We start from the raw sequence: 14,122 nt of genomic DNA, 5'->3' as shown, positions 1-14,122 counted from the left end.
CTCAAGGCTAGAGCTCTATCACTTGAGCCTCAGCACCAGTTCCAGCTTTTTTCTATGTATATGGTACCGAGGGATCGAACCTGGATCTTCGTGCAAGTATTCTACCACTAGACCAAACTCCCAGCCCTACCTTGATTTAAAAAAAAATTCACTTATTTTTTAATCATTATTGTAAAGGTGATGTGCAAAGGGGCTACAGAAACATATGTCAAGTAATGAGTATTACATTTCTGTTTTAACAGTGTCACCTCTTCCCTCTCTCAGTCTTTCCCTCCTAACTCCCTCACGAGTTGTATAGTTCATTTTCGACATAGTGTCTAGTGACTATCTCTGCTGCTTTTGTTCACCCTCTGTGCTACCATTTCTGTGCTCTCCGTATCCTTCCCCCAAACAAATAAACTTACATATAAAACAAAAGGTTGTAGAAAATAAAAAGAGTGACAAAGGAGAAAAAAAACCCTGAAAACCTCTAGCTTCCATTTCTTGGGATTCGTTTTGGTAAACATCATTTTATATAAGCATATGCACATAGCTATGGAACCTTTGTCCTCACTCTGTGAATGTCTAGCATCCTGGATAATTTATCATATCCACGTGTGGCAATCTTTTTGTCTTTTAACATCTAGTGTGTTGATTTATGGACACATTCTAGATATCAAATTTTTTATTCATTAGAGAAAATTCTTTTTAAAGAAAATGTGGTAAATATTTTCAAAGTTCAGGTTATCATCTTGTAATGGCTTTGTTTTCCCTTGAGAAAAGAGAATTTATTACATATAATATTAAAAGTAAGTTGTAGCATGGTTCTTTGGGTGGAGGGAATTTGATCAAATTTTAGGATAGTATGTATTATACATGAAGGATCTAAGCTTCAGAAAATTACCTAGTATTTGTGATTTGAATGCTTTTCCCATCAAAAAATATTAATAATTAACTAAGTAATTTTCAGATTAGTAATAAAATATTTTCGTAACTTATCATAAATTATAAAAAATATATTTACAATGAAAAGTACTATGATAGAAATCATAAATATATTAAGTTAACTGAGATCAAAGATTTATTTGCATTTATTACTTATGTACCAGTTAAGACTTCTTTTCCACTTATTAACCTTTCCATCACTTCCTGAGTTCAACAAGTTAACTACAGCATAGTATTCTCGAATAAAAATTGATAATGCTGTCACGTATATGAATCTGCTTAGTGATGACTCTACCAAATCAAAATACCATTATATCTGTGTGTATCATATACGAATAAAATAAAGCTCATTGGGTAAATACTTCAAATGTTCAAAAAGAAAGTAAAAGGTATAGAGTTGACAATTTTCTACTACATTGAGGCATAACAGTATTAGTTGGACTGATAGCTCTGAAAAAGTTTCTAAGGTATGAAATGCCTGCGGAAGAGATGCTCCCGTGTATGATCTTCATCTTTTCTAGCCACAAGGTCCCCAGCATGTCCCCAGGGGACCAGGAAGACACACAGTCCAACGTCAGATGGAGCCGCGACCACTGAAAGGCCAAGGCAAGGGCAGGAGAATGAATCTGGTGCACAAGCGAAGCACAGCCTCCCAGAGACTGACACCAGGCGTTCTGAGAACCAGTATGATGACTTGTATGTGTTCATTCCTGGAATTGATCTCCAGAGCGACCCTCCACTACCATCACTCACCTGCAGGCCGCCTCCACCCCCACCCAGGCTTCTAGGCCCAGCCTCCCAACTAGAAAGACCTCACTTCAAGACACAGGGTATGTGTCAAGTCCAAAGAATACAGTCCTGATAGTCAATGTGTGGCCTAAGAAACCAAGAAAATGGAAAGACAGGGGTTGGGTTGGAAGGGATGGAGCGAATGAATCGAGTAATGAGAAGCGTGATATCAATCACGGGGCATTGCACTTAAAAGCCAACATGGTGAATGGTGACCCTTCTTATAAACAGCTAAAGATAAAAATATAACTTATAAAACAGATTTGATGGGCTCCCACAGTACACAGTGCAGTCGTGAACCCATAACAGCAAGATCAGCTTCTCAATCCAAGAGTAAATCTCCTCCTTCTATTAACTAAAGTCCAAGAAAATGAAATAAGAAATTACTACCATCACCTTCCTTCCCTCCTTCTCTCTCTCCCTGCCTTCCTCTCTCCCTTACACCTTCCCTGCTTTCCACCCTCCATCCTTCCCTCCTTCCATCCATCTTTCATTACTGTCTTCCTTCCTTCTTTCCTTCCATCCTTCTTTCTTTACTTCCTTTTTTCCTTATTTCCATCCTCTCCCTCCTTTCCTTCCCTCTTCCTTCTATTTTTCATCCTTCCTGTCTTCTTTTCTTCTTTTGACCCTTCATTCATTTCTCCCTTATTTCTTTGCCTCCACTTTCTCCTTATTTCTTTGTTTCCCTCTCTTTTATCTCCTCCTCCTTTTTTTCCCTTCCTTCTGGAAAAAAGTTTCACTACAAACATCGAAACAGCATCATATTTCCAAGATCTTCTTAATCTTCTGGGAAAAGGAAAAGATGATCTGCAAAGGATCTTAGGAATACTTTTTACCTAGTAACTGAAGGAAAATGGTATGGGCTTATCATGGAATATACTGAATCAAAGTCTAAGTGTGCAATATCCCCTGTCAAAGTGGCAGTTAAACTTCACTATCATGGCATTTGTTCCCAGATGTAGAATTGAAGAAAAGCTTACCTGTAGGAATTTTTTGCATGGACTATAAAACAGCCTGAAAACAGCTTCTGTCTTATGTCAACAACTATCTCCTACTTCTTTCAACATTATTTCATCCTTCCTTTACAAATTCATAACATGCTCTTACCAAGAAAAGATAACAGATTAAAACACCCATCATCAGTGCATAGATTATCATTATATTTTAGTTGCAGGAACCCAAAAAGCTATGAAGTGCATAGACTCTGTTTCAGAAGGGGATTTTGAAGCCATATCATTTAGAACTGATGTCCTGGAATGTTATAGCTTGGGGAAGCCTCAAATTCATTGGTGTAACCTCTGCTGTATACACAAGTACTGAAGTTTTGCACTCCACCTAGAGCTGTAGCACATGACTTATTGGGAAATGCCTAAGCCTACCAGGCTCTGTTCTGATTCCCTCATTCATCAGCAGGCCTTCATTACTTACCTACTATGTGTCATGTGTCAAGCTGTCATCCTTCAAGTGGAAGCCAGGAGTCAGGCATAGGAAAATCATTGTGGGAAAGGATACAAGTTAACAGTAAACTGGCAATAAAATGCTAATATATTTTTCTAATTTTATACATTGAAATAATCCTATACAATTATCATAATTAACTTATAAAAAGGCAATGAAGTGGTTCTTTTTATTTATGGTCTTAAGATTCATTAAAATGAGGCTGAATATAGTCCCATAGCTTTATTCTTTTTTAGATTTTACGTTAAACAAAATAATCGATTCCATTATTATCTGTTCTTCAGTTGGTATATTCATATTTATATTTTGAATATTAAACTGTTAAAATATGAAAAAGGCAATGAAGTCTATTTAACTCTCTTATAGTAGCTAGCATCAAACTGTATTTCCCTAATGCAAATTCCTGTACATTATTTGTTACTTAGATAGTTTAGAATTTCTCTTATTCTCATGCTTACCTAGCCTATGACCAGAAATGTAAGCTCTTGAAAACTACAAAATAGAAAAGATAAAATGAATGACTTGTGGGCCAGGAGTTTGGCCTAGTGGTAGAGTGCTTGCCTAACATGCACGAAGACCCGGGTTCGATTTCTCGGTACCACATACATAGCAAAAAGCCAGAAGTAGTGCTGGGGCTCAAAGGGAGAGCCCTAGTCCTAAGAAAATCCAGGGACAGTGCTCAGGCCCTGAGCCTAAGCCCAGGACTGGCAAAAAAAAAAAAGAATGACTTGTGGCTTTTATTTAAAGACTGTAGTTTTGCATTTTATTTTTGGTATTGTTTTCAATGCATTTTTTCATAGGGCTGCTGTTGGAAGTAAACGGAAAATAAAGTGTCTTTAAGCTAGCGGCTGCCACTATTTTGCCAGGGACTTTGTATGGGTTCTTTTTTTATTTAGTTTTTCATATATTTTTTATTGTAATTAATAGAAGGGTTACATGATATTTGCCAGATAGATGGTGCATTAATTCCCATACATTGATACCCTTTCACATGTCTTGGTCCCCATTTCCCTCCCCCCAACCCCCACCCCTCATCTTGTTTTCCCCCCTTCCCTATCCAATTTCAAATAACCAAATACAAATATATCCGATATATCAGGTAACAAAGCGAGATACCGTAACAATATGAGATAACCAAGGGACAGCAAAAGAGATGAGAGATAACAGTACCTTAAGAACAACAATCATTCATTTTATGGCTTATGTTTCTATATCCTAGAGATCCTTTCATTTAGTGTCATACTATATGGCCTTTTGTATCAAGGTTTTGCTCTATTGCAAATCTCTGCTAGGAGAGCCCAAGGTTTCTACTGATTATGACAAATGAGGGAAACCATTGAGCCTAAATTCCTTTGAGTCTGGCTTACTTCACTTAATATGATCTTTTCTAAGTCTTTCCATCTCCTAACAAATGGGGCGATGTCATTCTTTCTGACAGCAGCATAGAATTCCATTGTGTATAAATACCACATCTTGTTGATCCACTCATCAACTGAGGGACATCTAGGTTGGTTCCATATCTTTGCTATGGTAAATAGTGCTGCAATGAACATTGTTGTGCTGGTGGATTTAGTCATTGCTCTACAAATTGATACTTCAGAGTAAATTCTGACCCCCAATTACTGAAAACAGAGAGGCCATCTATTTAATTCCTTAAGTGTAGTATTCCTGAGGATGAACACATAGACATGATCACTGGAGAAACTACTAATATGGATCCCAATGGAATATTAAAAACTGTATAAAAAGAACACATTATCTCTCCATTTTTCACAAGATCTTTGTGATCATAACACAAAGAACTGTTCTCTGAGACTGAGGGTCTTTGGTTCAGACCCCTGAGCATAGTTTGTAATTAGAAGGTAAAAATACTCCTAGAAGAACTTTCCTATACTTTTTCCTCTTAATCCTTTTTTTGCTTATTCTTTCCTCTGTTGTTTCAAATGCTGGAATGAACAGAACTGAATCATTTTATTTAAATGTGATAGCTCATTTTTACTGTTCGATGAAAAGTATAATCAAAAGTAAAATGTATGATGTTTTTAATGTAAAGCCTGACTTTGGAAAGAGTTGGGAAGAATGCTGGGTGGAAACAGAGACAGAGAGAGAGACAGAGAGAGAGAGAAAGAGAGAAAGAGAAAGAGGGAGAGCGAGAGGGAGAGGGAGAGGGCGAGGGCGAGAGAGAGAGAGAGAGAGAGAGAGAGAGAGAGAGAGAGAGAGAGAGAGAGAGAGAGAGAGAGAGAGAGAGAGAGAGCTAACAACTCAGGAAATGGGCTCATAAAAATGAGGTGGCTGACACATTTTGCTAAAAATGAAGCACTGTGAAAGCATTTCCCACACACTTAATCAAGTTTCACCCAGGAGGCTGTCAGAGAAACAGAAGTCACAAAGTCAAAGTCTCAAAGCCACATGATCCATGGGGGAAAGAGGAAAGGCAAGCTATGTGGATTTTGAAGTTCATGTTAGGTATATACATAATTAATGCTTGGGTTCAAGGGACTGAAAGAATATTGCAAGACTACCTTTCCTCCCAGGCCTAACCAGAACAATTGTTAAATCTTATTAAAATGTTCTTTTGGGGGTCAGGAGCAAGGCCTAATGGTAGAGTGCTTGCCTAGCATGCACAAAGCCCTGGGTTCAATTTCCCAGTACCACATATACAGAAAAGGCCAGAGGCTGTGGCTCATATGGTAGAGTGATAGCCTTGAGAAAGCCCAAAGACAATGCCCAAGCCCTAGGTTCTAGCCCCAGGACAAGCAAAAAAAGGGGGGGGGAGTTCTTTTTTATATTTCTCTCAGCTTTTTTCAGATTTTTCCACTGAAATCCCCATCTGCAAACAGAATTAGCATTTTGTTTAGATTCTAACTAGTCAAGTAAAGGAAAGTACAGGAGAAACAAACCAAAATCTCTATCATGGATGGTCAGCCATCTTTCTAACTCACTCATTATCCAAAGCACTCCATCTATTTGTCCTTTAAAGAACTACTAAAATATTTAATAAAGTATATATATTCTAAATGTTATTATAAAAATGTGTAGAGGTTTATTACCATAAGAGGTGGTGAAGGCTGAAATTTTATTATTTTCAAATAAATTAATCCTCAAGCCAGTGTTTATGCTGTCTTTTACATCACAAGCCTCACTTTCAGTGTCCTTGAAAGTCCTCATTGCCATTTTTGAAGGTCAGTTTGTCATAGCCAGAAAATAGCTGCTAGAAAAGCATGTAATTATACCTTTGCCTATTTGACCTGTCATCTGAAGAGAAATTAAATTTTAGACCAACAACACTATAAGAAATATTAAAGTTAAAATGATTTTGAATAAACAAAATGTCTAAGAGTATTGTGCTTGAAAACAACAGTTTCAATGCACTTGAAATTTAGATGAGATTTATAACTCAATTTCCTGATATTAAATATTTATATAATGTGGAAAATACTAATGTTTTCAAAGAAATCCATGCCTGAATGTGTTTTTAAGCAAAACTAACCATTATAAACTATAGAAAATTAAGTTAGCCCATTACACAGCTAATTTTTCTTTTTGGAACTTTGTGGGTAGTTTATAATTATTCTTCTAGAGATAAGAATAAGATCTCACATTATTTCCTAGGATGTTTGAGTAAGTTACATTGGGGAACTCATAAAAGTACCAGGTGGACACCAAGGATACTGTATGTGAAATGAAAAGTAAGCGCTATCTAAATATTCCATAAGCAGGGAAAATGGTAGAAGACCAAGTGGAAAGAAGAGAAATTTGGAGTGATCCATTCAGTGCCAGACCAGACACAAGAGATGAGTTCAAAGGAAAAGAAAAGGAAGAGGATGGAAAGGAGCAGGGAGAGGATGAAGATCCATACACGTTTTCTGAGATTGACGACAATGAATACGACATGATATTGGCCAGTATGAGTATAAAAAAGAAAACTGGGAGTCGGTCTTTCATTATGAACAGACCTCCTGCCCCCACACCCCGACCCATGAATATCCTGGCAGAAGAAGCGAAAACACCTTACATCGCTCAAGGTAATATTTTTAATTCAAATTTTTATTGTTATTGTAAAAGTGGTATACAAAGCGGTTACCATTTCAGAAGGCAGTTATGTACTCATTTCATAATGAGTACATTTCTTTTTAGAAAATGTCACCCCTTCCTGTACTCTCTCATAGTTCAAGGTACTAGTTTATTGTTGTTTGTGGATTTTTTTGTTTTGGTCCTTTCATGTAGAGAGAAACAAGGTGATGTGACGGAGCTCTGAAATGCCAGAAACTTAAAAGACCTTTTCAAATGATGCTAGAGCTTTTTAAAAAAATAAAAAATATAATGAATAAAGAAATAAACATTAAGGGTTGGGTTATACTTTCTAACTATGTTTATTAAGAAGGATAATTTTTTAAAAAGCTATCTGTGGAACATGAGCCATGGCATACACATCTAAAATCCATTTGAAAGAATTCCATACTCACACAAGAAGGAAGCTGAACATGATTATTTAAATATGAACCAGGAATCCACCTAAGAGAAACATAGAACTCCTTTACATTTACAATGCTCAAGAGAAGCTCTCATATTCTCTAAGCAGAAAGTATTCAGAGACTTGTATATGATAGTACTTATAGATCCTGTTTACCAATGAACAACATATTTACTCAACAATGGCAGTAAATTATAACAAACTAAAAATGTTTCTGTAAAAATAAAATGTGAATGAGAACACATCTCTAGATTGTGAAGCCAGGCAATAATTTTAGTGAGAAATTCTAGGATATCTATCATTGGAATTTCTAGGCCCTGGCTAGCTTACCAAATTACTGCAATGTCTTCAAATGAAGCTGCTAAATTCAAAATACTTGTAGAGAAAAAGTAGGCCTAACTCAATGTGCGAACTTGGTTATAGTATAGTAATTACCATCTGTAGTCCAGTCCCCATAGAGATTTTTGACTCCATAACTCCCATATTGTGTTGCTTTGCTCTAGGGCTTTATCTTCCCATCCTCTTATTGAAAATCTGAATCTGATGTTTGGGGGTTCTCCCCCATCCCACCAAGATTTCTTTCTTGTTCTTTGTGTTTGCTTGTTTTTATAACTTTTTTCTCTGGAGGGATGAAGAGAAGGCGACTTCAAAATCTTTATTACTGTTTCTGTTTCACTTTGCTTTTGTTTCTGTTTTTAGTTTGTTTGTCTAGACCTTGCTTTCCTTCTATGCTTTTGCCTATGTTCATGCTAGGTACATGCATAATTAATAATAATAATAGCAACATGAGCTGAAGGCATGAGGTCCAAAAGTATAGTTACCTGCTAGCAAGCATGAAACTTTGAGTACAAACTCCAGGAATATCCTCCCTTCCCCCAATCCCCCCCCCCAAAGAAAAAACAACAGAAAAAGAAGAGACTAACCTCATGTGGTTTTGCCCATTGGTATTCTTTGGTGCCAAGCTGAATTCATAATAGAAGCAATAAGTATTTCATGAGTATTAACAAGAGGAATAAATAATAGAAATTCTACAATAATGGGGCTAAAAGAGAGGACTTCGGTATGACTCAGAAGTATGAACTGAAGATTACATCAGCCTATTATTTCCAATTCTTCTCCAGTTTCAAACACTTATTATAAGAAACATTGTTAATTTGAAGGACAGAGCCAACACATAATAGAACAAAACTCTAAGATACTCACACATAGCTAACTTCTTTTCTACCTGCTCTTACAACATTTGATGTATGAGAGAGATGGTCAAGTCCCCAAGAAATGGAACTTACTAATGTAAAGACAACATTTGATCTACTGTATTTAAAAGGATAGGTATCTGATTTTTCATCCCATTTCTTTTTTTAATATTTTTATTGTATTTATTTTTTATTGTAATTAGTAAAAGGGTTACATGATATTTGCCACATAAAAGGTGCATTAATTCACATACATTGATACCCTTCCACATGTCCCATTTCTATTTTATTAAACCTAACCTTACATCCACATTCACAAGAAAAATAATTCACTTTTGTTAAAAAGAGAAGTTTTAGAATTTTCTACCCACTTCCCTCTCCTCTTGTATTGGAAAAGATCAGGTTCATTAAGCACCAAAACTATAGTGAAATTAACATGGATTTACAATCTTCTTTAGTGACAGAGTTCTTGATTTAAGACAATTCAAGGAAAGAAAATGAGCACTTGTCATAGTGTAGATAGATGGATAGTAAAATTATATCCATAAATCATACACAGAGCTGAATGCCTTTTGGGGAAAAATCTTTCAACATCAGTGAACAATTCTCTACTTCACCCTCATACAATTAATTGAACAAAGGTACTTCCTCAGAGTCCATGTGGTTGATTAGAGGTAAAATGTAATTTCTCTTTCAATTGACAATTGCTACTGATCTGCCTTTGGCATTTTTCAATGTAACTAAATTGTATATGACCTTTTGAAGAGCTATGTCATGTCTGGGACATCAGAATGTCAAGTAGAAGTCAGTTCCTCACAGAAAATGTTTCCCTCTGGACTAGAAATGGATCAGAAACAATGCAGTTGACATATAAATAGAGAAGGGAAAATAAAGGGAAGACCTTGTAAATACTCAGGAAAATTCATCTGTTTCATTGTAAATGTGATCTCATGGAATGGTCTCAGCCCTCATTAGTAAAGAAATAGAGTCATGTGGAATAAAGGAGGTCTTAGATCTGGCATGGGTAGAACTTCTGCCTGGGTGACCATATTCAAGCCATTTCGCCACAGGATGCAGTATGTCTATTGTAGGTGCTTTTGGAACAGAGTGATCTATGTAGTGTATGTTTGTAAGACTAAAGTCCCTGATGACTCTGCCTTTCCTTTCCCAGATTCAATGTTCACACAACTCTGCAAAGAAACCATTGTATGTTGTGTTTGTACAATTTACTGTTTGTTGTAGGGGAGCACTGCAGTGGAACTTGGGTGTTTTGATTTTCTCTTTCTGCCCTGCTCACAGAACATGGTGATGCCCTGGTTTATACACCGACACTGAATGCAGCCATGCAGCACTACCCTTGGACTTTCTCAAGGCTAGAGCTCTACCACTTGAGCCTCAGCACCACTTCCGGCTTTTTTTTCTATGTATGTGGTACCGAGGAATCGAACCCGGGTCTTCGTGCATGCTACACAAGCACTCTACCACTAGGCCAAACTCCCGGCCCCGGAATAGTGATTTTTTAAAGGGAGCTGAATGTCCATCTCTCTTGAGCAATTTTTAGAGGCTACTTCTTTCCTCTGAGTTTTCAACTCCTCAATAGGGTGACTTTCGGGACTGAAACATTCTGTTCCCTACATCAGTGGTTAGACAAAGGGCTCATTTGTCCTGCATATTCGCTCCCAATCTCATATTGTCTTTTTGTGGTTATCTTTTGCAGGGAGGGTATAAGGTATAGATTAGGGAGGGGATAGGCAGGAAGAACAGAACCACCGTGAAATCTGGACCAATCCCCTTGCTGATTAATTCTCATCTCTATCTGATTTCATCGATAGGTCTAGTGGGATATTTGACTCTTATGTAAATGATTGCACCAAGCTGGAAGACAAGGTGGACTACATCATCAGTTCCTTTACCTCAGAACCTAGTTCAGCACTTGCTTAGGTAGTTTGCAATCTCATGAAAGGTTGTCAAGTGTATAATAAGGCACATTGATACCGGTCAATCTATCTATCACTTTCCATCTATACAGATACCATTTCCTGAAGGCTCAGAACACAACCTTGATAAGTATGTTTTGCTTTAGCTCAGATCTTTAGTTACAAGAATAATCACCAGTTGTTATTTTTTTTAAAAAAATGATTTTTATTGTAATGTATAGAGGGGTACAATTATATTTGCCAGATAGAAGGTGCATTACTTCTCACACACTGATACCCCTTCTCATGTTTTTGTCCCCATTTTCCTACTTCCACCCCCTCCCAATCATCTTGTTTTTCCCTCCTTCCCTTCCAAGAGTTTTATCTTGTGTGATTGTTGTTATTAATGTACTATGTTATTTCTCTTCTCTTTTGTTGCCCTTTGGTTAATCTCATATTGTTACAGTATCTGACTTTGTTACCTGATATATATATATATTTTTTTTTGCCAGTCTTGGGCTTAAGCTCAGGGCCTGAGCACTATCCTTGGATTTTTCTCAAGGCTAGAACTCTACCACTTGAGCCTCAGCACCACTTCTGGCTTTTTCTAAGTATGTGGTACCAAGGAATCGAACCCGGGTCTTCGTGCATGCTAGGCAAGCACTCTACCACTAGGCCAAACTCCCAGCCCCCTGTTACCTGGTATATTGTATATACATTTATTTGTTTGTTTGAAATAAGAAAGGGAAGAATAATCACGAGTTATAAGTACACATCTCTCCTGGGCATGGAGTCTCAAGGGCTTATAATCTACATCTTCAACAATGCTATTACACAGGCATTACAAGCTTCACAGCTTATAAAATAATCCAAAATAAGCTTTCTCAGATCTCCTAAGGAAGACTGTTTCTGCTTGCTGGAGTTCACACACAAGACTGACATGGAGAATATTCCTGCAAAAGCAGCCTGCAAAGACAAATTGTGCAAGGGAATTTGTTCTGTTTCACCTTCCCCTCCTCTGCTCTTCTGCTAGATCTGTGCTGCTTAACATCCTGAATATTTAATATTATGTTAATTTTTCTCATTCAGTGACATTTCTATTTGGGAGAAACTTTTCACAGACGTCATCCTACCAATATTTAACCTAAATGAAGATATTATTTGGGATATTTGTATCTTATAAGGTTTATTTAAAACCTCAAAATTTGTTTTTCTTTCTTTATATAATTTGTTATGTTTAAAGGCAGTGGCAAGAACAAATGAGATGGTCATGTCCCTTTTGTCTTAAGCTCCAATTTCAAGTAGCAAGAGAAAAATAAGATTTCACAAAGCAGAAAGTCATCAGCGTTGACATCTGTCATAATTACCTTGGAATCCTGTTCTAAACGCTAATGAGGTTAAGTGTGTAGAACTGATATACTCCAACTATTCAACTATATAAAGACAGAGTCATCTGGATATATTGTCAAGAAGTTAGCACTGGTCTGTGCTCTAATGATTTCTGGTTTCTCTATTAGTCTAAGACCTCATGTTGCAAATAACCTCTCAAAGGACAACATTCTACTTAAAGCCACACTCACCAATGAACCTGGAATGATGAGATAAAATAAAATATTAGCCCCATCTCAGAATATAAACTCAGTGAAACATTTGAATCACTCCACCTAACCTTTAACTTTATTGGCAAGAAAATAAAGTTCTGGGAGGAGAAATCCTATTTCCCTGTCATGTGTGTGTCTAGCTTTCAACCATGATCTTCTGATCTCAGCTTCCTGAGTAGGAAAGATTACAGGTGCCTGACTCCTTCCTTCTGCTTAAAAAGAAACTCATCCCCAAAGGGAAGTTGCAGCAGTGCTGAAAGGAAGGAAGACCGACTAAAACTTGAGGCTGGAGGGTTAAATCACTTGTCTGCTAACAACAGCTCTGGGATCATTGCAAAATTACTTAGCCATTTTACAAGCTAGTTACTTCCACCTCCCTCATCTATAAACATAGGAGGTTGGCCTAAATCTCCCAGGCCTCTTCCAATTCCCAAACCCCATAAATTCAGACTACACATAAAAAAAAAATCAATGTAACTCTGGGATGTTCATTTTCCAAAGTAAGGTAGTAAAGACTCTGGGCTCTTTCATTAATAAATGCCAGAAGCTACAGGGAACTTTGTGGGTACTCAATAAATATTAAACAATCGATTTTATTTCTCATCTGCAAAATGGGGTGAGTAATGCTGATTTCTCTTCCAGAATTTTGTGAGAAAGATAATAAATGAAGTAATTTGAATCAGCAGCTTTAATAGGTCTGGGTTCTGGAGACATGATGCAAGAATAAAGTACCTTTTTGTATTATTACATCTGTGAAATACAACCATCTTTTCATCTATTTAAGCTGAAACCTTTATTATCCTCGCTTAGCCTCAGGTCAGCTTCAGTAATTTCTGTGCAAATGGAACTTTTTCCTGTAGTTTTTTGCATTTATCACTTTTAACAGAATGTAGCTTTTACATTACCTGGTATCAAAATGGAATCTTATCTAGGCTCAACTAGTTTAATGAGCCATTCTGTCACCATTGTACTACCCTACCCAAAGAAAATGCTTTCTCAAAGAATTGGTAATCTGCTCACATGAGTAAATTGAAATCATCTTACTCCAAAATCATACAATTCAGGAACTGTTGCTAAGGAAAATTGTATGCTGCACTTGCACTTCATGGGAACTTCCACAATGTTTGTTTATTTAATATTTATTCCTAACAGAGATTACATGCTATTTTTTCCTTGCAGTATTTCAACAAAAGGCAGCCAGAAGACAATCTGACAGTGATAAATTCCACGGTCTTCCTAAGAAATCAGGTACTGGCATTAACTAGTCTTCTGAATATTTTTAAGTCAAGTTTAAAGAAATACTTGGTGAGGTAAGGGGAGACATGTTTGAAAAAGAATTGTACTCATTATCTGGCTCATGCAACTGTAATCCCTCTATATATCACAATATATAACAATTATACAAAAAAGAAAAGAAATTCTTCCTTAAGAGAGACAAAAACAGACGGATCTAATAAACATCTGAAGTAGTCCAAAATTGAATGTATTCAAGTTCAAAAGAAAATTTCAAAACAAAAAAAAATTTGCTAATTACAACTTATTCCTTTGTTCATACTGAGTGTTTTCTATGTCAGGACCTGGGCTACTAAATTTACATGTGTTATTGACCAAAGCAGGGGAAGGAAGAAGAAATATTAGGAATACTAAGTAAAACCTATTAGATCAGAAGTTAATAATTGTGTATGAGCAGTTTAAGTATGAAGTTAGAATCTTACTCACATATAATTTTATTACAAAATCAATTGTAAGAAAATTATGGGCCAGGTG

At 36.6% G+C, this 14,122-nt stretch overlaps 1 protein-coding gene across 1 annotated transcript in view; it reads left to right on the top strand.

The window, feature by feature from the left end:
* Bank1 (B cell scaffold protein with ankyrin repeats 1) overlaps positions 1–14,122 on the top strand; it is a 154,574-nt gene that overhangs the window by 128,012 nt on the left and 12,440 nt on the right. Inside the window, exons 11-13 of the mRNA XM_090356543.1 lie at positions 1,446–1,754; positions 6,891–7,196; positions 13,535–13,603. Of these exons, the coding sequence (XP_090212669.1) occupies positions 1,446–1,754; positions 6,891–7,196; positions 13,535–13,603 (684 nt within the window). The remainder of the gene's footprint in view (positions 1–1,445; positions 1,755–6,890; positions 7,197–13,534; positions 13,604–14,122) is intronic.

Source organism: Megascapheus bottae, chromosome 23, assembly GCF_031878675.1.
Source record: "Megascapheus bottae isolate mThoBot1 chromosome 23, mThoBot2.hap1, whole genome shotgun sequence".
NCBI classification, from domain to species: domain Eukaryota; kingdom Metazoa; phylum Chordata; class Mammalia; order Rodentia; family Geomyidae; genus Megascapheus; species Megascapheus bottae.
The sequence above is the reverse complement of the archived record's forward strand: the minus strand, read 5'-3'. Positions and strand labels throughout refer to the sequence as shown.